Source organism: Platalea leucorodia (assembly GCF_965183815.1).
Source record: "Platalea leucorodia genome assembly, chromosome: 9".
Taxonomy (NCBI): domain Eukaryota; kingdom Metazoa; phylum Chordata; class Aves; order Pelecaniformes; family Threskiornithidae; genus Platalea; species Platalea leucorodia.
Window position 1 is genome coordinate 30274493 of NC_138831.1, and position 23738 is coordinate 30298230.

General features: G+C 61.0%; 3 protein-coding genes across 8 annotated transcripts; 2 read left to right on the plus strand and 1 right to left on the minus strand.

Annotated features, from left to right (window-relative positions):
• The first annotated feature begins 2780 nt into the window (after positions 1 to 2780).
• COMMD4 (COMM domain containing 4) lies at positions 2781 to 4416 on the plus strand. 3 transcript variants are annotated; one of them, XM_082322527.1, is made up of 8 exons: positions 2781 to 2842; positions 2922 to 2993; positions 3076 to 3141; positions 3406 to 3445; positions 3548 to 3667; positions 3845 to 3925; positions 4009 to 4185; positions 4284 to 4416. In XM_082322527.1, exons 1-8 carry the CDS (start codon positions 2840 to 2842, stop codon positions 4322 to 4324), a joined length of 600 nt encoding a protein of 199 aa, XP_082178653.1. In that variant the 5' UTR covers positions 2781 to 2839; the 3' UTR covers positions 4325 to 4416. The 3 variants fall into 3 exon arrangements, with proteins under 3 accessions (XP_082178653.1, XP_082178654.1, XP_082178655.1); XM_082322528.1 differs by having other exon boundaries at positions 3109 to 3141; XM_082322529.1 differs by lacking the exons at positions 2781 to 2842; positions 2922 to 2993; positions 3076 to 3141 and adding an exon at positions 3148 to 3316.
• A 236-nt stretch (positions 4417 to 4652) lies between these two features.
• On the plus strand, positions 4653 to 9238 carry NEIL1 (nei like DNA glycosylase 1). Of its 2 annotated transcripts, XM_082322525.1 has the most exons (9): positions 4653 to 5152; positions 5292 to 5411; positions 5581 to 5659; positions 6814 to 6913; positions 7073 to 7197; positions 7705 to 7732; positions 8260 to 8321; positions 8492 to 8693; positions 8871 to 9238. In XM_082322525.1, exons 1-9 carry the CDS (start codon positions 4734 to 4736, stop codon positions 8888 to 8890), a joined length of 1155 nt encoding a protein of 384 aa, XP_082178651.1. In that variant the 5' UTR covers positions 4653 to 4733; the 3' UTR covers positions 8891 to 9238. The 2 variants fall into 2 exon arrangements, with proteins under 2 accessions (XP_082178651.1, XP_082178652.1); XM_082322526.1 differs by lacking the exon at positions 8871 to 9238 and having other exon boundaries at positions 8409 to 8540.
• A 272-nt stretch (positions 9239 to 9510) lies between these two features.
• Positions 9511 to 23515, minus strand: MAN2C1 (mannosidase alpha class 2C member 1). Of its 3 annotated transcripts, XM_082322253.1 has the most exons (26): positions 23415 to 23515; positions 22843 to 22968; positions 21638 to 21761; positions 20638 to 20708; positions 20262 to 20439; positions 19587 to 19776; positions 18991 to 19097; positions 18707 to 18817; positions 18237 to 18329; positions 17733 to 17849; positions 16885 to 16980; positions 16423 to 16568; positions 15810 to 15933; positions 15179 to 15300; positions 14268 to 14353; positions 13577 to 13747; positions 13211 to 13293; positions 12947 to 13041; positions 12718 to 12822; positions 12359 to 12515; positions 11871 to 12014; positions 11644 to 11753; positions 10962 to 11041; positions 10691 to 10836; positions 10188 to 10291; positions 9511 to 10107 (listed from the first exon to the last, which is right to left on the minus strand). In XM_082322253.1, the coding sequence occupies exons 1-26, from the start codon at positions 23504 to 23506 to the stop codon at positions 9990 to 9992; spliced, it is 3096 nt and encodes a 1031-aa protein (XP_082178379.1). In that variant the 5' UTR covers positions 23507 to 23515; the 3' UTR covers positions 9511 to 9989. The 3 variants fall into 3 exon arrangements, with proteins under 3 accessions (XP_082178379.1, XP_082178377.1, XP_082178378.1); XM_082322251.1 differs by having other exon boundaries at positions 11644 to 12014; XM_082322252.1 differs by lacking the exon at positions 16885 to 16980 and having other exon boundaries at positions 11644 to 12014.
• Between the last annotated feature and the right edge of the window lie 223 nt (positions 23516 to 23738).

Consider the following 23738-nt stretch of genomic DNA (forward strand, 5'->3'; position numbering starts at 1 on the left):
GCGAGGCCGGACCCGGTCCCCGTTCGGGCCCCCAGTGCCGGGAAGCACCGGAGCTCCCGTGGACCCCGCGCCGGGCGGGGGCGGGGCCGGATTGAAGGGGCGGGCCGCGATTGGGTGGAGCGGGAACCGGCGGGGCGGGGCCGAAATGAAGAATCGATCTGGATTGGGCAGAACTGAGACGGGCGGGGCAGGGCGGGCCGGGATTGGTGGGGCGGGGCGCGGGGCGGGGCAGAGGCCGTAGAGCGCGGGCGCGGCGGCGGGGAGCGGGCGGTGGTGCCGGTGCTGCCGCCCCGCGGGCCGAGGGCGCCGGTGAGCCGGGCCGGGGGCGCCGGGAGCGGGGCGGCGGGCGGGAGCCGCTGTTGGTGCGGGCGGGCCCGCGCTCTGCCCCGGGGGCCGGAGCGGCACGGCCGGGCCCCCGGGCAGGAGGCGGCGCGGGGGAGGCCCGGCCCGGGCGGGCGCTGTGCTGGGGCGGGGGAGCGGGGCCCCGTCCCGGCGGCAGCTCCCGGCTGGGGTCGGGCAGCGGCGGCGGCGCCGGAGGCCGGTGCGGCGCCGAGCGGGTGCCGGAGCCCGCGGGGGCGGCGAAGGGCCCCGGCCGCTGCCCGGGGGCGGGGGATCCGAGCGGGGCCGGAGCTGAGGCGGGGAGGGCCCGGGCCCGGCTCCCCGGGGCGACGGCGGGGCTGTGCCGGGAGCGACAATGCTGTAACTGCGGGTGGTAACGGAGCTCCCGTTACTGCGGCATCCCGTTACTGTGGCACGGCGGTACCCGTCCCTCAATAAAGCGTGACCGGGAGCCACGCAGCGGCCGGGGGGCTCCAGCCCCAGGCGGGACCGAGCCCGCGCGTCAGAGCCCTGGACCGAGCCCGGGGCTGGCTCGGGGCGGGCGGACCCGGCTCAGCCGCGGGGCTCGGCAGCCCCGGAGGAGCCGAGCGCCGGTGTTCGGGGCTGGGCCAGGGAGCCCGGGGCTGCGGGGCTGGGAACCGGCTGGGGGGGCTGGGGCTCAGGGCTGGGTTTCTGGGGCTCAGCCCCAGGGCCGCCTTGGGGGGCGGGGAGCCGGAGGCCGAGCGGAGGTGGGGCCGTTCCCAGCCCCCCGACGCCGGCTCGGGGGTGGCGGGGGTCAGGGCCGTGGGCCCCTCACCGGAGGTGGGGTCCGGTCGCGTTTGCCCCTGAAGCACGGGGCGCCGGCGTGCTCCAGGCCGAGGGCGATGCATGAGATGGTCTCCGGGCAAAACGGGGCTGGGGGGGCAACGCTTTATTCGGTACCCAGACGCGCTGATCAAGGCGATATTGGGGGAGAGATGACAGCTCACGTTGGTACTGGAGCGATGGCAGTGATTGATTTACGGCCTTGTCAGCAGCCCCAGTGCTGCCCTGAGAACCAGGAGCAGCTTTCACCCAGAGGCAGGAGGAAGATGCAGAGCGAGAGCTCCCATAGCAGAGCTGAAGCTGAGATAAACACCGCAGAGCTGGAGCTGAAATGAAATGTGTAAGGGCGGAGCTAGACCTGAAATAAAGACCATGGGGCTGGAGCTGAAATAAAGATTGTGGGCCAGGGGCAGAAATACAGACTGTAGGGCTGGGGCTGAAACAATGGAGAGCTGGAGCTGAATTAAATGCTGCAGGACTGGAGCCAAAATAAAGACCGTGGGACAGGGGCTGGGGCTGAAACATTGACTGTAGGGCTGGAATAAACACTCCAGGGCTGGACCTGAAATGACAGAGAGCTGGAGCCAAAACAGAAACTGTGGTGCTGGGGCTGAAATACAGACCCCGGGGCTGGGGTGGAAACAGGCTGTGGGGCTGGAGCTGAAATAAAGCCTCTAGGGCAGGGGCTGGGGCTGAAATAAAAACCGCGGGGCTGGTGCAGAAATATAGACCACAGGACTGGAGCTGAAACGCTGCGGAGCTGGAGCATCCATCGGCTGGAGGTGCAACAAGCTGTTGCTTCAACAACGAGAGTTTTCATTAGTAAGAGAGGGAACAAGCCAGAGTTTCCGTCAGCCGGAGCTGTGAGCAGCAGGAGCACCTCTCACCTGGAGGCTCCAGCACCTCGCCTGCAGCCAAAATGACACAGGGCTGGAGCTGAAATGATGCAGGGCTGGAGCGTCGGTCAGAGCCGTAACGAGCTGGAGCCTCAACAAGCCGGAGTCTTCGTTAGCAAGAGAGGGAACAAGCCAGAGTTTCCATCAGCGGAGCTGTAAGAAGCAGAAGCCTCTGTCACCTGCAGTGTCCCGCATCTGGGGCTGAGGTGCCGCGGGGCCGGGGCTGGGGCTGCTGCCGGGCCGGGGCGTCCACCGGCGGGGCCGGGAGCGCCGGGAGCCGCGCTCCAGCGTGTGCGGGCCGGGGCGGCCCCGGGGTGTCCCGGGCTGCACGGCAGCACCGCCGGGCAGGGCCCGGGGCCGGAGCCCGGGGCCGCCCCGTCCTCCTGCGGGCGGGAGCCCGGGTCCCCCGGCCCTCCCGAGCCCCGGCCCGGCCCGGCCGAGCCCCCCCGCTGCCCCCGGCCCCGGGGCTCCCCGGCGGGGCCCGGCCCGCGCCCAGCAGCCGCCCCCGGGAAGGGGGGTCCTGCCCCGGGGCGGGGGCGCAGCTCCCCGCGGGGCTCGGCCCGGCCGCCCCCGCCCCGCCCGCAGCCGCCCCCCGCCCGCCCAGCCCCGCTGCAGCCGGGCCCGGCCCGGGACCCGCCGGCCCCGCCGGGGAGCCCAGCACCGCCCCGGGGCGGCCCTCCCCAAGGCCCGGGGCCGGGCCCCGCCGCCGGGGCGGAGCGGCCGCAGCGCTCCCGCCCGCCCGGGAGCGGTTCCGGGTCGCGGAGGCGGGGACTGCGGCGGCAGCGGGGCCCGGCGGCGCGATGGTGGGGCGGGGGGCCGGGGAGGGCCGGCGGCGGGGCGGGGGGGGCCGCGGCGGGCTCTGACCGCGCCTTCCCCCCGCAGCGGTTCCGCTTCTGCGGGGACCTGGACTGCCCCGACTGGGTCCTGGCCGAGATCAGCACCCTGGCCAAAATCGTTAAGTGCCCGCGCCCCCCCGCCCCCCCGCCCGCCCCCCGCCCGCCCGGGCGCGGTGGTCACCCCCCTTCTCCCCCCGCAGTCCTCCGTGAAGCTGAAGCTGATCTGCGCCCAGGTGCTGCGGGACCTGCTGGGGGAGGCCATCGAGGTGAGCGGCCCCTGCGCCGGCCGCCGCGCCGCGGGCACGGCCCCTAACGCTAACGGCGCAACGAGCAGCACTGCTGGCTGTTGTCTTCTTAATGCAAGCCTCGGGATTAGTAATGCTACCAGCCAGTGCTAGTAGTAATAATATTGTGTTAAGTAGTAGTAGTGTTAACGCTAAGGTAAGAATTATTAGCGTTAACGTTGGTAGCGAGTGTGTTAGGCAGTACCAGCTGTTTTCCCTGACGGCCTGCGCTCTGCTCTCCCGCAGTATGAGAAGATCCTGAAGCTGACCTCGGACGCCAAGCTGGGTGAGTGCTGCAGCCCCAGCCCCGACCGGCGCCCCCCCGGGCAGCCGCGCTCCGGGGATGGGCAGCGGCCTGGCAGGAGCTGACCCTCCATCCCACCCGCAGAATCGGGGGACGTGAAGGCGACCATCGCCGTCCTCGGCTTCATCCTCTCCAGCGCGGCCAAGCACAACGTGGATGGCGAGTCCCTGTCGAGCGAGCTGCAGCAGCTGGGGCTGCCCAAAGGTAGGGGGGACCCTCGGGTGGGATGTGCCGGGGCCGATCCGGCGCGGGGCGGCAGCCGCGCTCCCCCGTCACCTCCCCTCCATGCCATCCGTCCCAGGGGGCTCCTCCGGGTCCCTCAGCGGGGTTTGGCTGCAGCGGAGCCGGCGGTTTTCTTCTCTCGTCTCTCCCCCTGGGCAGAGCACGCCGGCGGGTTGTGCCGGTCCTACGAGGAGAAGCAGAGCTCCCTCCAGGACAGGCTGAGGGCCTGCAGCCTGAGACGTGAGTGCGGCGGCGGGGGGCCCGGGGCTCGGGGTGGGTCGGCCTGCCCGAGCGCCCCGGGGTGCTGACGCCGCCCACCCCAGTGAGCCGGCTGGGCTCGGTGCGCTGGCGGGTGGATTACACCCTCAGCTCCAGCGAGCTGCGGGAGGTCAACGAGCCCCTCGTGCACCTGACCTTCAACCTGCGGGACGGGGAGCGCGGGAGCAGGGCGGCCGTCCCTGTGGCCCTCTCGGCCGACAAGTTCCGAGTGCTGCTGGCAGGTGAGGCCGGGGCGGGGGCGGCAGCGGGGACCCCCCGCCCCCGGGGGGGATGCCGCGGCGCCCGCGGCTCCCCCAGCGCCCTCTCGCTCTCTCCTCAGAGCTGAAGCAGGCCCAGGCCCTGATGAACACCCTCCTCTGAGGGGCTGGGAGACGGGGTGATGGCGGGAGGCGCCCAGGCGGGATGGCAGGACGGGACCCGCTGCGCCCGGCCGGGCAGGGGGACCCGGGGGTAGCTTTCCCTGCCCTCCTTCCCGCGCGGTGAGGCTCCAATAAAGGTAACGGTGGCAAAGCCCAGCCGTCTCCCGCCTGTTCCTCCCCGCGGCGGGGCGGAGGCCTCGGCGGGCCCTGCAGGCCGGGCCGGGTCCCGTCGCCTTGGAGACGCGGCAGGACTACAGCTCCCAGCGCGCTCTGCGCGCCGCGCAGCCAATGGGAGGCGGGCGGGGCGGGGCCGGGGCGTGTCTGCGGGCCTCGGGGCGGGCAGCCGGCGGCGGGGCCCGGCTGTGGCGGCGGGGCGGGCCGGGCCGTCCGGTCCCGTTGCGGCCGCGGCGATGCCCGAGTGCCCGGAGCTGCACCTGGCCGGGCGCTACATCAACGGGGCGTGCGGCGGGGTGGTGTTCTCGGGCGGCGTGGAGCGCTCGGCGGTGGGCAGGGGCCCGGAGGTGCCCTTCTCCAGCGAGGCCTACCGCATCTCGGCCACCTCCCGGGGCAAGGAGCTGCGGCTGACGCTGGCCCCGCTGGGCCCCGCCGCCCCCCTGGACCTCGTCTTCCGCTTCGGCATGTCGGGGTCGTTCCGGCTGTGCCCCGCCGCCCAGCTGCCCCGCCATGCCCACCTCCGCTTCCTCACCCGCGAGAGCCCCCCGCGCGCCCTCTGCTTCGTCGACGCCCGCCGCTTTGGCTCATGGCGGCTGGGCGACGCCTGGCAGCCCGGCCGTGGGCCCTGCGTCCTCTCCGAGTACCAGGCCTTCAGGTGAGCGGCCCACCACCCTGCCAGCCACGGCCCAGCCCCAGGGAAGGCCCCCCCTGCTTTGTTTTGGCTGCACTTACTGCGTGGCAGTAGCACGGCCATGCCCAGGTGAACCTGCCTGATGCCCCGCGCTCTGTTGCAGGGAGAACGTGCTGAAGAACCTGGATGACAAGGCTTTTGACAAGCCCATCTGCGAGGCCCTCTTAAACCAGAAGTTTTTCAATGGAATTGGGAATTACCTCCGTGCTGAGATCTTGTACAGGTAAGGTGGGCCGAGCACCCGCTGACCTGCCGGGGAGGTTTGGTCTCCAAGAGTTTGCCAGAGCTTGATGGCTCCTTGGCAGAGTCGGCTGGGCTTCCTCACCTGATAGATGCTGGCAAGTGCCAGAACTGAGAGTTCAGGCTTGTATGTAACAGATGGGCTCTCTCAGGTTGAAGATCCCTCCCTTTGAAAAGGCTCGGACCGTGCTGGAGGCTCTGAAGGATCAGGAGCAGGCGAGGAGGAAGAAGGTGGGGAATATTGGGTGCTTTCGCAGGCTCAGAAAGGGGCAGGCTTCCAGAGGCCGTATCAGGGATTTGTTTGCCTCTGGCTCTGCGGGACGTCTCGGCAGCACCCTGGGGTCCCGTGAGCTTCTCACCTCCCGTGCAGGGCACCGGACTGAGCTGAGAAGTGTTACTGATTCAGGTTTGGGCTCAGCAGCAGTGGAGGTGGTTCAGTTTGCTTCCAGCCCTGTCTGGGCTCAGCCATCTGCCTTGCTCTGGCTCTGCTTCGGGCTTAGCTGGGCACAAAGCTCTGGTTCAGGTCTGCTGTTCTGGGCTTGTTCCAGGCCAGGGTTCAATGCCAGTTTCAGTTCATGTTTGGTTCCTCGCTCTGATGGGGCAGAACATTGTCACGAGGCCCTTGCAGAGCTGGCACAGCCTCTGCCCACACCGCTGTCGGGAGGTATTTGCTGCTGTGAGTCTTTCCCAACCCGACGGCAGGCATTTTCCCTTCACAACTCTAATGCTTGCTGCAGGGGATCTTTCTCCTCAAGTGTGTTAGCGTCCTTTGCCATAAACACCCATGTCTGAGCACGTCTGCCCCTCCAATGGAGTGGCAAACGGGGCACAGCAGTTCTGTAACCTCACGTGTGCGGCGTTCATTCACACGTGGCCAGGCTGACGAGCTGTGACAGCTCCCCCGGCACACGCCTGCGTGCTGCGCTGGTGCCCGACTTCTGTCGTCAGGAAGTCTCCGGGTATATTTGGGGTGGGTGAAGAGGAAGGGGCGCAGGAAACAAACACCTTGCAAACTTAAAATCTCTGGGGAAGGCTGCAATAGAGCCCACAGCCTATCATCTCGTGGCCTTGGGGGAGAGGAGGTGGCTATTTTAAAGGAGGCTGAAAACAAAATATGTGATTTGAGGGCTGTTTTTATGAACTGATGGTGTTCCTGTGTGCTAGCACTCTTTCATGTCTCTGTAGCTGTGGGGAATGTGCTAATGATGTGCAGTTCGAAGCCTGCAATGGGGTAAGCTCAGGGCTGGCACGGGGTGGGGAGTGCGGCAGCTCGTCCTCAGGAAGGCAAGAGGAGATGGGGAGTTTGGCTGGTGCTGGGGAGGAGAGACCCCAATGAGGCTGGGATGGCTGGCAGGTGACTTCCCTCCCCTTCTCCACCCCTGCAGAATCCTTCCCTGACGCTGAGCAAGAAGCTGAAGCTGAAGCGGGAGAACCCAGATCTCCTGGAGCTGTGCCACACCGTGCCCGTGGAGGTCATCGCGGCGGGTGAGGTGACAGGACAGGGAGCCGTGGAAAAGGGACAGCCGGGGCTGACAAGGAGGCCTGCGCTCTGCCTTCCCAGCAGCAGGAGGCTTGGGAGGGCACCCTGACACCATGGTCACTGCTTCCTCTCTACTTCTGTCCTTTCCCTCTCTCCCTTCCCAGAGAAAAATCTCTCTGACCCAGATCACTCGGATAACTATGCTGCTTTCAAGAACTGGCTGCAGTGCTACTTGGTGCCTGGCATGAGCTCCCTGCGCGACCGCAATGGCAGGACCATATGGTTCCAGGTAGGAGTCTGGGGTCGCTGCCTGGGGCTGGGTGCCCCCCTGGCCACTCCTCCAAGGGAACACCAGCGCATTTTCTGCTTCCCGAGACCCCCCGGTGTTACACTGTATCGCTGGGGGTCTCCCTCTCCGACAGACTGCTGGACATGAAGGTGACAAAGACTGTCTGCGCGGTGGCCACCTGGCCAAGGGATGGCAGGCAGTCTTCAGCGGAGGGGCTGATTGCGGGAACGGGGGGCTCGGGTGGTCTGGCAGCCCTGTTCTTCCCTCCTGTGCCCTGTGTCTGGGTGAGGCGCCGCGGTGGGGCCTTGCAGAAGGAGCAGGGGCTGACGGGAGAGTCCCCGAGGCAGAGGGCAGGCAGAGCAAGTCCGACTCCCCTGGCTTCCTGGGGAAACGTGGCTGTTTCCTTATCACTGTTGTGGCTGCGGGGTGGAGAAGGGGCACAGATTCTGCTGCTGCAACCTGCAGAATGACTGCGCCCCAGTCAATGCTCTGTTGCCTTCCTTGCAGGGAGAGCCTGGCCCCATGGCTCCCAAAGGTGAGTGTCCTCTCTCCTCCCTGCGGGACTCACTCTTGCTGCAGGAGGGCTGGAGCCTGGGAAGCCCAAGGGCAAAGGCAGGAGCAAAGCCTCTCTCCCTGGGGTGCTGACGGGCCTGTGACGGCCACTGGCACTGGCGGACGGAGCCCGCTGTGCCCAAGGCTTCCTACCAGCACACCCACCTGCCTGGGCACAGCCTTTGCACCCGCAGGGCACTTTTCCAGGCCAGTGCCTACGTTCCCTTCCTCGCCTGCGAGGCTGGGAGCAGGAGGGTGTGCTCTGCCTGGGGCTGCGAGCCCAAACTGGGCCATGTTTTGGCATGGGACGGAATCTGGTGGGAGGGGAGAGGAGCCCCTTCGAGCCTTCCTGCCAATTCCCCACCTCAGCCGGCTCAGCTCTGCTCACACATCACCTGGGACAGCGTCCATGAACGGTCACTGTGCCACAGCCTGTCCCCCCAAGGCACGGGTGCTCTCTGCCCCATCTCCTCCTCACCTCGCCTAACCTGGGCACGTCTTCTCCCGCAGGGCAGACGTCCCACAAGAAGCGCGCTCAGCTGAAGGCAGATCCCGAGGCTCTGACCCCCAAGGTAAGAAGCTTTGTGGTTGTGGCTCCTGCTGGGTCTAGAGGGTGTCCTGTTCCCCGTCCCTTGCTCAGGCTGCTCCTGAATTCACAGTGGGTCTCCTACCTGGAGTTTCTCATCAGCTGGTGCTCCAAGCACACTTCTGCTGCTAAGCTCCGGCTCTGATGTCCACCCAGGCCACCACGCGTGCCTCAAAACGGCGCCCCAGGGCTGCAGCAAAACCCCCAAAGTCAGCTGAGGAGGAGGAGGAGGCTGACGGGCCGAGAAAGGGACGTGCTCGGGGGAGGAGGAAGGCAACCACTGCTCTAGCCTTGTCCGAGCCCGAGGCGCCGGTCAAAGCCAAGAGAAGCTGCCGGACGTCTGCGCACAGGGGCAGAGGTGAGGCTGGCAGGCCTTGTGGCTTTCAAACGCACAGGCAGGGGCTGTGGGAGCACTCCCTCGTGTCAGGGGGACTGAGAGGGTGCCAAAGCACGGGCGAGGAGCCAGCGGGGCTTTGCAGGGCAGAACCAGGCACCCCCTCACCCTCTGACTTCTCACTTCCCTCTCCATTTCCAGGCGCAGCCCCTGCGGTTTGAGTGCTGCACGCTGCCCTCCTCCTGAGGGGCATTTTAACAGACACAGGAGCTCAGGGAGGGTCTGGCCGGGGCCTGGGTTCGTGCTGGGGAGAAATGGGACTGCTCTGTACCCGCACTCACACCTGCTTGCTACCGCTGCATCCTGCCAGTGTGGGAAGAAGCTGGGCTTGGTGATGGGGCTGATTTATCCGGCATCTTCCTGCTGTCCCTGGGCATTTGAGGGTGATCAGGGCCATGGACCGCACGTTGTGCTGGACTCTGACCCTTCCCTCTGCCTAAAAGTGGATTCCCTCTTCCTTCCCCTCTTCCTTTTCTGGCTGCTGCATAGATCACTGTTTTTAGCTGACTAATAAAGTATTTTGTGTAGAAATCACCGTGCGCACCTTTTTTGTGCTAAGCATAACCCCCTGCGTCCAGCCTCTTCCCCAGATGGGCTGGAGCAGGCTTCCCCTCCACCTCGCCCCGCCAAAAATAAAGGTAACCTGTGTCTCCCCAGTCCTAGGAGTGAGATCCTGCTGAGGAGGACACTAAGAGAGCAGCAGCTACAACAGAGCCCCTGGGAGGAGGCAGAACAGTGCAGTTGTCTGGAAATAAGTGCTGGAGTTTGTTTTCATGTAATTCTTCTCTTTACTTCTGTTCCCCTTCTGCAAGGGCAGTGCAAGAGGCAGGCGAGGGGAGAGCAGAATGACCATAGTGCATCTTTACACCCGCTGCTAGGGTCTGGACAAAATGAAGGCTGAGACACAGGAGCCACTGTGGAAGCTGCTGCTCCCAAACCCCCCCGGGGCTGGAGCAGAGCCCGTGAGGGGCCAGCCAGCCTGTCCCACAACCTTACCCACGTTTCAGCTAGCTGGGAAACTCACTTGGGCCCTCCTTCCCTGGTTAGGCAGTGGGCAACTGTCCTCCTTTCCTGAAGAACCTGGTTGTTCTTGAGCGCTGCTCTCCGATGGCTGGGTGGGGGGCGAGGGGGAGACTCTGCCCTTCCCTGGAACCACCGCCTCCTTGCACAGCTCTTGGGATCAGGGAAGCCTCAGGCTGCGATCTGAGCTCACGGTGTTGATCCAGGTTGCCGTGGCATCAGCAAGGGCGACTCATGGTGTCACTGCCTCAAGACCAAGAGGATGGAGAGCACGCGGAAGGGTGTGAAGGAAAGCCTCACGCCCTGCTGCTCCAGTGGCAGGTGACCCCGCGCAGCCGGCCGCTCCAGGAGGTCACAGCTGGGGAAGAAAGCAGTGGGTGAGGCTGAAACGAGTGATCTCCATCCCCACATGTGCCCAGCCCTCCAGCACAGACTTACAGCATCGCCTCCTTAACGGGGAGGGAGGTCTGGAGCCAGGCAACGACGGTGCTGCCATGCGCCTCGTACAGCCGAACCACCACGGCTTCAGGTCTGTCCTCAGCCTTTGGGGGACAGCACCGACAGGATTTCAGACAAACGAGACAGGCACATCCTACCCTACACCTCAGGGTACGGCCTGACGCAAGTGATCACGGCTGAGCGGCTCTGCCGGTGTGCACATGCATTCCTCACCTGCCACGGTGCAGCGCTAATGATTGCGGCTGCAGCACCCACATACAGATGTGGATGCCACTGTGATCCCTGGTGCGAGTGCCTGCCCGGGCTGGCAGAGAGGGGTGCTAACCCCCCTTGTCCTCACCTAGCAGGCATGCAAACCAGACGGATCACTGTTTCCACTCAGTTGAGCCCTCCCCCCACCCAGCGTGGGGGAAAGAGCAAGCCAGGCTTAACAACAGCAGCTTAACCTGTCTGCCCTCCCCACTTCTGCCCCGGGGACTTGCCTGCTTGACAGTCTCCAGCACGACGGCAGGTGAGCTGACAGAAAAGGCGCTCCAGGACAGGCACTGTGCAGAGGTGGCCGGGACCGTGTGGAGGGGGAAATTCAAGTTGTAAGCATGCTGGATCACACCGGCGTCCTGGAAGGAACCTGCAACACAATAACCTCTAGCCAGCCTCTACGCATGCACAGCCGGAGACATGCTTGCCCCAAGGCCCACTGGAGCACCCTCCGCCCTGCGTGTACCACGGGGCCCAGCTCTGCCCGTCACTCACCCAGGTGAGGCATCATGGCGTAGGTGAACTGGTGGTGCGCGATGTCTGCCATGGCATCGGGGGACTTGGGTGCTCTCAGCCTAAGGCAACAAGAAGTAGGTGAGACTGGTGTCGGGCAGCACCCTCTGTCACGCAGTGCAGAGCCAGAGGAGCACTGGGACAAGACAACTGCCTCCACCGCTGCCTTGAGGCTGGGCCCTGAGGTGGAAGCCAACACGCTGCTGGCTTCTGGAAACATCAAACAGACCCTGGACAGTCCCAGAAGCTAAACAATTTGAAGTGTGTTTTCCTGTGAAAGTTGTGGCTGATGGAGTCAAACTGAAACATGCAGAGTTTCTCTTAGCTTTGTATGCATCCATAACATTGCTGTTCCTTCCCTCTCCTTAAGCCTCCCCTCCTGGGGTACGTTTTGGCCAGCAACAGAAAAATCACTCGGTACAAATGTGGATCTGATCTCTCCTGAATTATCTATGAGCATAACTCATAGGAATTACTTTATCTTAGTCAACTGTAATTAAGTCAGCCAGAAGTTCTCAGATGACAGCCAGCCACTTAGACTAATACCAGGCTATTTCCTTATCAACTATGATCATTAAGGACCAGGTGCTGCCTTGACTTCCACGAGACATCTCAGAAGGCAAAGTGACCGCTGCAGCTCCACCCTCACCCCAACCCTACTCACAGTGAGAGGCTGAGGACGTTCCCGTGGGCCGATGCCCCGTATTTGCAGTCGTTCAGCAGTGCCACCCCGAAGCCGTGCTCGGAGAGATCCAGCCACTTGTGAGCCCACACCTGCAGGAGGTGCCAAGGGACATATTCCCCACACAGAGCTACTGCCTGGGAGCAAGAGCAGCCCCCCACCATGGGAGGAGCAGCTCGGCCCTGGGACCAGACCACCTTTCCTCTCACCTCGAATCGAGCCCAGTCCCAGGATGTGTTCCAGTGCGTTGGCCGCTGCAGGTGTCCAAACTGGATCTCATAGGTGGCGTTTGTGCTCCGGACCTGCACAGGGAACTCCACCTTCAGGAACTTGTGAGCCTCCTTCCACTCAACCTAAACATGGCAGCAGAAGGGCATCACCACGGGGGGCTGACAGGCAGAGGCTGCACTTATCCTTCCCTGGTGCGCAGCAGCCATCCCGTACCCAGGCCAGACCAGGTACCATAAAACCGCACTAGAGTCTGAACACCGATGAACTGGTGGGTGTCTCTTCCACCCTTGTCCCTCAGGACCACCAACCTCGGGCTGCCTTCCCCTAAGGCAGAGGAGGACAGGCAGTGGGGGGCTCCAGGGAAGGAAACAGGGTGGGGAACGTAATTCAGACGCGACGTTCAGCTCCCCAGGGCCCTGCCTGCACAGCACAGATGTTCGCATTGCATGGCAGCCGCTGGCCAAACCTGGGTCAGGAAGCGGAGGTACGGGCACGTGGCGTCCAGGATGATCTCCTGGGTTAAGGTGCTGCCTTCTCCGATCTGCAGAGAGAAGCTTGCGCTTCCCCGCAGGCCCCCATCCAGGGTGATTTCCAGAGGCTTCAGCAGCATTGTCACTGGCTTCCTAGAGAAAGGGATAAAGGCAGGGCTGGTCTCAGCTTGGTAGATCCAGGTTCCCAAATCCCAATCCAGCCTCCCACACAGCAGGCACTCACTTCTCCAGAGTGAATGCTCTGTTACAGCTTTTGTTACAGCTAGCACTGACAGGGAGGCAAGAACCTCAGAGCAAAGTCAAAATCCAAGTGCTGCATGCACTGCTCCTCTACCTGGTTTGCAAGTGATAATCCATCACGTCCCAGGCATCCCAGTACAGGGGAACATCATCAAAGAGTGCAAACTGGTTGGCATAGCAGCCATCTGGGACTGACTCTCTGGAACAAAGTGGAACAGAGAAACAGCAGCGTAAGAACTGGCAGTGGAGAAGGGCGTACAGTGAGAAGAAGCCCTGAGAGAGGTTTGAGGAGCCTGGTTCCAGTAACTGGGTGACAGACACACCTCTCGGAGCCCGCCAGCCGAAGTGAGGTCAGGCGCCCCATCGTGTCCAGGCAGACTGCAATCACCCCATTCTCCATGGCAATGGAGCCATCCTCCTTGGGGGAAAGGACAGAAACATTTCACAGACCTACACCTGCGGGAGTTGAGCGCCGCAGTTGCAAATCTAGTGTGCGGACTTGCTGCATGCTGGATTCCCTAGATCTCTCCCCAATCAACCTTTGATGCAGGGTACACCGATCTGAGGACAACTGCCATTGTGCTCACCTGTTTCCTCACTGCCACAGGCTGAGGGGGCAGCGACGGCTCCCTCGCTATAGCATAGCCCATGCTGGGGACCGTCACCAGAGCTGGAAAGCAAAGAGATTCTGTTCCAACATCTGCCCCAGACCTAACCCTAAGTCCCACTGTGCTGCCCTGCTGCTCCCACATCAGACCTACCACCTCTTTTCACACCCTCCTCTTCTTCATCCATAGTTCAGAGACAACTTGAAGTGGGATAAAGTCCCAAGGAGCAATTTGACAAGTCAGTAAACCCTCCCCAGGGCAGGGAGAGGCAGAGTATTTCTTTGTTAGCTGTCTCTGCCCCTGTAAGAAATTCTGATACATGAGTTACACCCGAGTTAGACATACCTAAAGTCTTTTTTCTGTCTGGCCCAGTCCAGGAGATCACCTCGGTCCGTTCCCAGGGCAAAGTGTTCAACACGAGGGTGCTCTCGGCGCTGCCTGCCGTGGGCTGCAGCAGTTCCCTGCATAAGGACTGCACAGCTTCCTCCTGCAGCTGAGCACCAGCACTGCGGATCTCTGAGCAACAAAAAGGCCTGAGTTGGATCCGGCCAGGCCCTTTCTCACATCCGAGAGAGCTTCTGGCACTCCCGTGCAATGTACATACACTTTAGCTACTTCCACGCTACAATTACTAATTATCATTTATATTAATTATTATTATCTATTAGTAAGTAATTAAAGTTTATAATTATTCTTAACTTTGTTATTACAAGATTACAATGAACTATGCCAGCGCAACTGGAAAACTGTGGTGCTATAATAAAGTAAAGCTACTGCAAGTACCTGTGGGCCGGCAGGAGCAAACCTTTGCTGGGGTCTATCCTGGCATGCCAGCAGCAAGCAAAGAAGTCAGTAACTCGGGATGTTTTTTAATCACTTGGCTCCCCTGCTAATTCCCTGTTGAGTTAGCGCTATTACAGACAAATGCCTGCACAAGTTCGACCCATAGCGCCTGGCAGTCCGGGACTGAAACCTCTGCAGTCCCACCAGTGTGCTCCAATGGATAAGTGCCCTCCTAGCCAAACTCCCTGCCCACCTGTGTAGTATTGCAGGGCATCCTCAACCACGAGCTGGATACAACTGCCTGGCAAAACATCATGGAATTGGTTGAGCAGCAATAACCTAAAACATAGAACAGAAACGAGGCGAAGAAGCAGGGGAGAGCACCGGATTTGTTTGGGCTTACCAAGCCCTGTTTGCAAGACAGGCAAACTTAATAACTATTCCTTATCCCCCTGTTAGCAAACACTTGAGAAAAAAGGATTTTTTCTGTAGCATCCTTTAAATCCCTTTATGCTAGGACCTGTCAACTGTCATCTTAGTAAACCACAACCATGGGGAGTAAGAGCTATTTTTTTTGTTATCCCTCAGGGCTACCAGATATATTGTTGCACAAGTTTGGACAAGTCAAAACTGGTGAGCAATAAGCTTAGGTCGGAAATGAAGCTTCCAGCCAGCAGACTAGGGAGGCTTTGGAGCTATCTTCCAACGGGAGAATCAAGCAAAGCACTGAAACACTTTCCAGGTGGAGCCCTGATCAGTTTATGGAAGGGGTTGCGTACACACAGCACTGCAGTACTGAGTCTGCAAAGGTCCCTACATCCTAACTATTCACTGCTCTCCCACACACTCAAGAGGAAGTTCAAATGAAGACAGGCTGTGGTCAGCCACCCTTCTGGCTCCAGCTGGGCAGGACTGAGAGATAAGTGACCATCTCCCACCATCAGCCCACTGAGCTGCCTGATAACTGCCCACACCAGTGTGATCTGACTAGTCCTGGCTAATTTTGGTGCACTGATAGCAAGGATTTCTGCCCACATTCAGGCAGAGACAAGGAGCTGTAGGGGATGGGGAGTGGTACCCCAAGAGCAGACAGCTCTCATGCTGAAGTCCCCAGCCCTCACCACATCCTCCCCTGGTGCCATCAGTGGTCCCGTACGCCCTCACCTCCAGAGCCGCTGCAGCTGGCTGGCAGGATACTGGAACACGCCGCCCTGCGCCACAGCCAAGGTGCTGAGTACTTCGACGTCGTGGAGTATTCGCTCGCACTCCCGATTCCCCTTCTTTATCTGGTGTCAAAGCAAGGACAGAAGGATGATGCTTAGGAAACTGGTAGCTGGGAGTGGATCTCTCACACCAGCAGCAAAAGCCCAGCTCCAGTGCAGGCAGGTTGGTTATTTGTAGGTGTCGTGAGTTTGCAATTACCAGAGAGTTATTTTTTGCCACAGATCAAACTGAAACTCCCAGCACAGGACATAGCTTCCCCTGTCTCTGTTGTCACCTTCCTCCCCTTCTTCTGACTCTTCACCCAAGGTCTGCAACTATCTGCTAAAGTGAAGGACATGGCGGCTATTGACTAAGGCGGCCCTGCTGTGTGTCTCTTTCTCACCCCTTGAAGAAAAGTCTGACAACAGATCTGCCTTTTGGAGCCCTGGCTACAAGGTGGCTCCCACTGATGAGACCTAAAGGGCACTGTCCAAACCCTGGAGCTGCCTGAGCAGTAGCCAAGAGAACTGAGAATGGCCACATTGCCAGGGGGTGGGGGAGACCGCTGCCCCCGTCCCATGCATGCAGTCACCTGGGCCTGGGTGGTGTACGTGCCGTTGTGCAGCTCGAGGAAGAGCTCTCCCACCCAGGTGCACAGCTGCGACGACTCCTTCTCCAGGACAGAAAAGAGTCGGTCAGGAGTGGAGATCTGAACCCTGTGGGAGAGACAGGCAAACAGCCATGAGCCAGGGGAGAAGCCTGTAACACGGCTAATGGTGCATCCTGACCAGAAAGGTGACAGCCCTGGAACCGAGGCCTCAGAAACCCCGACACAACCACACACAGTGTGCCCCTCAACCTCCTCCTACCCCTCTCCCCACTCCATGCTGCTCTTGCTGCCTGCCACGGAGATCTGGACATCCCCCAGGCAGGGACTGACTGCCAGGCACCACTGCCACACTGGCCACTCACCCCACGGCTCTACTGAGGGCTCGCAAGCAGTACAAGGCTGCCCCATGTACCTGTTCCTACAGCTCTTGATGATGGAGAGACTCTGTCTCCCTGACAGTCCCTCCTAGCCCTCTGCTCGCCCCGCTTGCTCCCTGCCCTCCTTCGCACACCCTTTCTTTTGGCACTACTGAAGGCCAGGCCTGGCTGAAAACAAGTGCTCCTGCAAGGAGAGAGGAAGGGAGCTCTCCTCTCACCTTGGCAGCCCATCTGTGTCACTCATTCTCTTCATCCTGTCCAGCATCTTCTGCGTGGGGCCCCCTCCCCCATCTCCAAAGCCAAAGAGGAGAGCGCTGTGGTTCACGCATCCTTTGTCCTTGTTGTTCTTCACTGTTTTCAGCATCTAGAGGGATTTTTGGACAGCTGCAATCCCCTGGTGCCCAGCCTCAGCTCCCACAGCTCCACACAAGAAAGCCAGGTCAGCCTTTAGGGTGCAAAGCCCAGTCCTGCCCCTCTTCCCCAGCCCAAACTGCCAAAGTCAGGCATGGACATATCTCAGAGGCAGGCAACTGACTGCCAGGCACCCAAACACCCTTTGTCCAGCAACGCTGCCAGCTATCCTGCTCCCTTCCCAGGCAGGGCCCTCTCTTAGGAGCCTCAGCTCTGGCCCCGAGGGGCTGGCACTGCACTTCACATGCACGTATGGCAACCTCACTCACCTCCTCCACTCGCCCGTGCATCCCATAGGAGTCACCAGGGGGAAAATGGGTCAGGACTCGGGAACCATCAATGCCTTCCCAGAAAAAGGTGTGATGCTGGAGGGGAGCCAAAGGAAAGTGCGGTGTCTCATACAGCCCCCCTGTACCACACAGTGCCAAAATGCTAAAGCACAGCCCCATTGTACCTAGGAGTTCTCAAAAGGACAGCTCTGGTCATAACAGTACCAGAAAGACAAATCCACCCTTAGCTCAGCGTTTCAAGGCTCCCAAACTCATCTCCCACACAAATGTGTGCGTGGAGGGCATGCTTCAACCACATCAGCACAGACCTTGCATGCTAAAAGCCCAAGCTTCCTCGCAAGCCCTGTCAAACACATGAAGTCCAGCATCTTTGTCACCAGGGAAGTGCACAGGGGACAGGCACTTCGGACCCTCTTGAGGATTCAGACTGGGCCTTCACTTTCTCTCCACGGGGTTGCAGAATACCCTGACAGATCAGCGCAAGGAGACAGTTGCACGAGGATGGGGAATGCCACAAGGGCAGGGGACAGCAGAGGAGCAGCTGGGTTTGCTGTCTGCTAGGCCTCCATGCAGGTCACAGCTTCGCATCTGGAAGCAGAAGGAATTTGTAGGCCAGGGGCCCAGCTGGATCTCTTACCATGCCCTTCCTCTCCCCTAAAGCCTGACAGGACATTGCTACCACCATAAACTGGTGGCTTCTGGAAGAAGAGCAAGTGTCAGCTGAGCTGAAGGACTGGCTCGACCTGTGGAACCAACAGGTCCAGCCCTGCAGACAGACTCCAGCAACCGCAAGTCCGTCCCCTGGCAAGAAGGGAAGCACAGCTCACCGGGAAGGTGTTCACCAGGTTCCAGCTGAGCTTCTGCGTGAGAAACCGCCTGATCCCACAGCCACGCATCAACTGGGGCAGCTGGGCTGAGTATCCAAATGTGTCCGGCAGCCAGAACTGGGAGCAGATGTGACAGCAGCAGAGGGAGAGAGAGACACATGTGAGTCACACTGGCCACGCATCACAGCCTGAGCTCATGGAGGGTTTCCTGGTAATCAGGTTCTCAGCCCTTCTTGCAGAGGGGACAGAAGGTGTGCTAGACAAGGAGCAATTCTAGAGACCTGCCAGGGACCTACAAGCAACATCACCAAGGCCTGGCACTGCGCTAACTGCCATGATACATGGGGGAGTAGATATTTACTCATCATGGTTTTAGCTGCAAAACGCAGGCCAACGTGAGGCACCTGAACACCATATCTGGAGAACCAGAGAGAAACCCTCAGGCATAGCAAGAGGTGGAAGGAGATGGTGTGCAAGGAAGGTGTGCTGGAGAAGAGCAAGTACCTCTGAGCAGATCCGGCCAAATTGCTCCTGGAAGAACCGCTGTCCCTGGAGGAACTGCCGCACCATGGACTCCCCGCTGGGCAGGTTCCCGTCCTGGGGGGAAAGCACAGGGTGTCCATGCGGCAAGCCAGGCGCTGGGGAAGGGGAGGTCTTGCAAGCACCCCATTCCCACACACTGTCATCCTGACCTGGCAGATCACGGAGAGGATCTGAACAGAGCTCAGGTGAAAGGAAGGGAGCTCAGTCAGTCCAGACCAAAGCTCCTTTCTCAGGGAATGAGATGATTTGGGAGAGGGACGGTATTTTTGCGAAGCTAGACACTGCAGACAGCTGCTGTTTTCTGGGCCTGGAGACCATCATCAACCAGACTGGCTCAACAAAAGCTCTGCTCTCCCCATCCAGTGTCAGGACCAGTCCCAGAGGGATGGCGCAGGGAGGGCGTGCCAAGCCAGGCTCACCGCGCTTCTCACCATTTCCACCCAGGTGCCTCCGACAGGAATGAACTGCCCCTTCGCCACAAAGTCCTGAATCTGCGCATAGAGCCCAGGGTACCAGCTCCGCACCCACTCGAACTGCTGCGCCTGCCAGAGCACAGAGATCAGCCTCAGTTCCCACCACTGCTCCACACCGATGTCCCTCCTCTCTGCAACTGCACAGGATGCTCCCAGTCACCCCCCCATCTTGTTTTGAGTCATGCTGGAAAAACAACATGCCATAAGCAGAAGGAGAGCTCCCCAGAAGAGAGATCACTCACCTGGGAGCAGGCGAAGGTGAGCTCCGGGTTGCGCTCCATCAGACGGACCACCGTGACCCAGCTCCGAGCACACTTACGGATGGTCTCCTCATAGGGCCACAGCCAGGCTGTGGGGACAGACACGTGGCCCCATCGCGGTTATTGCTCAGCACAAGCTCCTTTGGGAACAGGGCTGTGCTGCCTTTCGCGGATCAGCCAGGGAAAATGCTAGAACAAAATGCTGTCCTTTGACTAAGTGCCTGACAGCAACACAGCCTGGGGCCTCCGGCCCCCACTTCTCCTGCTGCTGCCTTTCTGTTGAGACTGAAACCCCTCCAGGGACTGGAAATCGAGGGGTGAAGTCCAACAGGTGGAAGATAGTGGTCTGTAATTCATTCCTCATCAGCAGCCCCATCAGCGCTCCAGACCGCAGAGCTAGCCAGACACACATTCCCCTGCCTCGGTGACAGACCAGCTGTACGGCAGCACAGAGGTCCCTTTCCCTTCCCTCGGGGCACAGCAGCCAGTGCCTGGAGCCCAAGGGCAGCCAGCTCTTCCCTTGGGGAGCACACCCTGGCCTCCAGGTCAGCAGAGAGGGAGCACTGTGCTGCTCTCACCAGAGTCAATGTGGCAGTGACCCACGGCATGGATGGTGTGCTGGCTCTCGCCATTCCTCTGGCTGAAGATCGCCGCAGCCAGGTCACGGGCAGCAGGGAAGGTGGAGGGGTCCATAACATCACACACGTTGACCATCTGGTTGGCAGTGTACAGGGCCTGGAAACTCCTCTGGTTTTCCTCTCCGAGGAGCTGGAGTTGGGAGCGATAACAGCTTGACTTGGAGCTTGGCACATCCTCTGGCTCAGAGCAGCTCTCTGTACCAGCTCGGATGCCACCTCCCCCGGGGAGAACGCACTACCTCTTTCCAACATCTGACTCTGCCAGTGGTGCCAGGTAAACACCGTGTCCCTGCCTCACAGACACAACCATATGTCTTTGCCTGTGTGCCTTCTAAAGCCAGGTTACACATACGCCCTTCCCAGGGGGCTCTGGTCTAACAGATCCTGCTTTGGAGCAGAAAGTGGATGAAAAACACACCTGTGGCTTCTCTCTGTTCAGTTTCCTCCTACTCTAGACAACATCAATTGTGCTACAGCAGCAGGAGCAAACATTTGCTCCTCTGGGGCCTCCTGGTGGGAGGAGACATGTCATGGAACAGCAGGAGGAGGAGATAAAATGAAGTTGTGGAAGGAGGTGGAAAGGGTGAGAGAAGGGAAGAGAAAGAGCTCACAGACCTGGGCCATGTCCAGCAGTATTTCCAGATCCACCAGCAGTTCATAGACATTCCTGTTGAAGACGACCAGCTCAGCTTTGCTCAGGGTGAACCTCCTGTCAGGGTCCGGAGGGGCGATCATACTGCCCTTGCCAGCCCCAAAGAGACCGTTGCAGGCCAGCTCCACGTACAGTGTCAGACTGGAAAGCAAAAGGAAATCATCAGGGAGCAGACCACAAGCAATCGGCCTGGAAAGTCCATTCCTCTCCCTGTGGTGCGACCAGCCCGACCTGAACAACGGACAGAGCCCCTGAAGACAGAGCTGGATATTTCAAATAACGCCACGCTCCCCCAGCAGTGGGGGGCTCCCTGGGGCTCCAGCCCGGCTGACCACCCACCTGTGGGGCTCTGTCTCTTTCAGGCTGCTTGTCAGGATGTAGCTGGTCTTCTCACCTTCCTTAGTCAAACCCTGCAGGGGAAGACAGCGCATTTAACACATACCTTCAGAGGTCCGTGACAGCGGGCTGGATAGGCAGGACAAGACACATCCAGCTGGGCAGAGGGGCCTGGTCCCACATCTCATGAGACAATGCTTCCCACGAGAACAACTGGCACGGAAACTGCTGCTGCCCCTGCAGTAACACGAACCCTGCGGATGCCACCACAGAGCAGGGCAGGGCTGCAAAACGTCACCTGAGCCATTCCACCTCCCCAAAGCAGGACTGAAGTTGACCTGTGTGACAAGAGCCTGTCCCACTGGTCTTGACAGCAGTGGAGATTCACATCTCAGGCCCGATGCTCACCCATCCTTTCTTCCAAGACAGATTTGCTAACGCCTAAGCAAGGGATTTTCAGCTGTTACTGGTTTGCAGACCAGAATTTTAACTCCTGGTGGGGGGCAACGTCTAGAACACAGTCAAACCCACCACCAGGAGGCTTGCCTTTCTGGGTTGAACTTTGGAAATAGCCCATGGACCCTCTGCGCTCCACCAGCACAGCACGCAAATCACGAGCATAGCCTTCTCTCCACCCCACGTATCAGACTCTTCACAAACACTGCCCCTCTCTGCACAGCAGGTTTTCTCACATGTAAAGACAGGTACCCTATTGCCTCAGAGATTACCAGTTGAGGCTAAAAAACCCTACAACGACAAATCCTCCTTCTGTTTTTCTTTGTGACCACTCTGTCTAGACCTCCAATTGTTCTTGGTTCTCTCCTGTTGGTCCACATGTTATTTTACACCCCCCAACACATGTAGGCATTCCTCTGAAGAGTGCATAACAAACAGGAGAGGGTTTCTTCTACTGCCCCATTGCAGAAGGGTAAGGGAGATAACCACTCTGCGCATAGCAGAGCGCCTGGCACGGCTGGCACACCCCTGATCCACGCCTCCTTACCTGGACAGGCTGGGCGTCTCGCCACACCATGCCCTCCCCATCGCTCTCCCAGATGAAGTGCACTTCCCGCCCTGCCCATGTCGGGGGGATGCTCAGCTCCACCTTAAACCAGCACGTCTCCCACCTGGAAGAGAGCAGGCAGCAACCTCAGCCCACCCCGAGACCTTCTCCCAAGGGAAACCACACTTCCTCAGAGCTGCCCTGGAAAAAGCAGAGTGGGGACAGCACACAAGTTCAATGTGATTTGAATGTAACAATGCTACCTGTCCGTACAGACCTGCTTTAACCTACGCCCCCAGACACCGCGTAGTCTGGAGGTGGCTCCCTGTCCGGCTGGCTATGACACATCGTCAGTTTAAGCAGCACACAGTGCCTGCACATGCCAGCCTTGTTCTGTGCCATTTAAACGCACTGGGCTTTCCCTTCCCTGTGAGCTGCTGACCTGACCGGTCACTCTTTCACCAAGTGAAGCTTCTAACTTGTGGAACCCACTGTTGTCAGTCGTTGTTGAGGGTTAGAGATCTGACAGCAAGTTAAAAGCCACGCTGAGTGGGCTGACGCGCTCTGTCGAGCTGACAGGGAGCGGAAAACTGTTCCTCCAACCCCCACAGCAATCCAGAAGACAGTGAAATCAGATGGTACTAGGACTTGAATTATGCCTGGGGCAGGGCAGTTTATCAATATGTCCAGACCTGTGACCCTTCTTGTCATGGCCTTTAACCCCCAGGGCAGGCTCGTGCCCAGGCTGCGAGCATGCACGGCAGCCCCAGCGGGCGAGGAAGCTCAGAAGGCAGCACACAAACCCCATGGTGCTGGCCCCAACCCAGCCTCTTCGGGGACCCCAGAGAAACACACGGTAGCATTGTTCCTTTGCTCACTGCTAGGAAAAAAACCCCAGTCTTCTCCCAGCCCTGACGAAGCACGCAGATCCCACACACAAACAAGCACCAGGGCCACAACCATGCCTATGAGCATGAGCTCTCAGCAGAAAGGACCGATGAACCGGGCTCTTCACTCTCCTTGGAAACAGACACATCTCAGTCTGTTTCCTCATAAAATCTCCCTAAGGACTTCTGGGCAGACACCTTCTACTCGAAGCACGCAACAGGGAGGAGGACTATCACCTGACTCAGGCACACAAGTAACGCCGAAGACGGGAGCTCCAGCCCCACCGCGCTCACGGCCCACCGAAACCTGGTACTCACGTGGGCCCGAAGGAGTCTCCCACTTTAGCGGGTCTGAATTCCTGCTCGACGGCCTCCGCGTACGGGATGCGCCGCGGGGTCTGGAAGCAGGAGAGCGATGCCGGCGGACAGCGATCCCCAAGGAGCCTGCAGTCGGGGACGGCCGGGGCACGATTAGTAAGGCCAGTCCCGCGGGGAGCGGCCCGGGGGTGGGGACCACCCTGCTTTCCCAACACGGCTCTGTCGCCCTGCTGTCACTCAATACCCTCACAGCATCCGCTGCCCTACAGAGCAATACCTTGCCCCGCCGGAGGGGACTATGGGAGCCGGCCCCACCGAGGAGGGCCGGGGGCAGAGGCGGCCGTGCCGGCGGCAGCCTGAGGCAGAGCTCCGGGCTGGCCAGTGGCCCTGCGTGCTTTGCTCGCCGAGGCCCCCGAGCCCCCGCAGCCCTGCCCGGCAGCGGGAGGCCGGGGCCGGGGCTGGGACACCCCCACGCCCCCACACGGGAGCAGGCCCAGGCGCGGCGGGGCCCGCCCGCTGCCAGCGCCCCGGGGAGGGCCGGGGGAGGTGCGGGGCACGGCCCCGCCGCCCACCTGCCCCGCAGGTTGCAGTCGGTGAAGTAGGTGTCGGAGAGGAACTTCTCCACCCGCTCCAGCGCCGTGCGCCGATGCTTCGGGGCGGCCATGGCGGCCGGGCTGCGGCGCTCTGCGCCTGCGCGGCCCCGCTGTCCCCGTCCCCCCGCGGTGTGCGGGGCGGGTGCGGGGCGGGCCGCTGCGGAGGCCGCGGTCGGCGGGACCCGGCGGGGCCGGTGCCCGCCTGTGGCAGGGCCTTCCCGCCCGCCCCGGGGAACCCGCCGGGTGGCTTCGCTGGGCTGCCCCGGGAAAGGGCCGGGCCGCCCCGGGGCGCCGCCGAGGAAC

Coding starts and splice junctions, on each gene's coding strand:
- MAN2C1 (XM_082322251.1), bottom strand. CDS start 23,506: ATGGCCGCCCCGAAGCATCGGCGCACGGCGCTGGAGCGGGTGGAGAAG. Junction 20,440..20,637: donor AAAGAGACAGAGCCCCACAG/GTGGGTGGTCAG, acceptor TTTGCTTTCCAG/TCTGACACTGTACGTGGAGC. Junction 10,292..10,690: donor TGCTGGAGACTGTCAAGCAG/GCAAGTCCCCGG, acceptor TGTCCCCCAAAG/GCTGAGGACAGACCTGAAGC.
- NEIL1 (XM_082322525.1), top strand. CDS start 4,734: ATGCCCGAGTGCCCGGAGCTGCACCTGGCCGGGCGCTACATCAACGGG. Junction 7,198..7,704: donor GCAGGACCATATGGTTCCAG/GTAGGAGTCTGG, acceptor CCTTCCTTGCAG/GGAGAGCCTGGCCCCATGGC. Junction 8,694..8,870: donor GTCTGCGCACAGGGGCAGAG/GTGAGGCTGGCA, acceptor CTCCATTTCCAG/GCGCAGCCCCTGCGGTTTGA.
- COMMD4 (XM_082322527.1), top strand. Junction 2,994..3,075: donor TCAGCACCCTGGCCAAAATC/GTTAAGTGCCCG, acceptor CTCCCCCCGCAG/TCCTCCGTGAAGCTGAAGCT. Junction 4,186..4,283: donor GTTCCGAGTGCTGCTGGCAG/GTGAGGCCGGGG, acceptor CTCTCTCCTCAG/AGCTGAAGCAGGCCCAGGCC.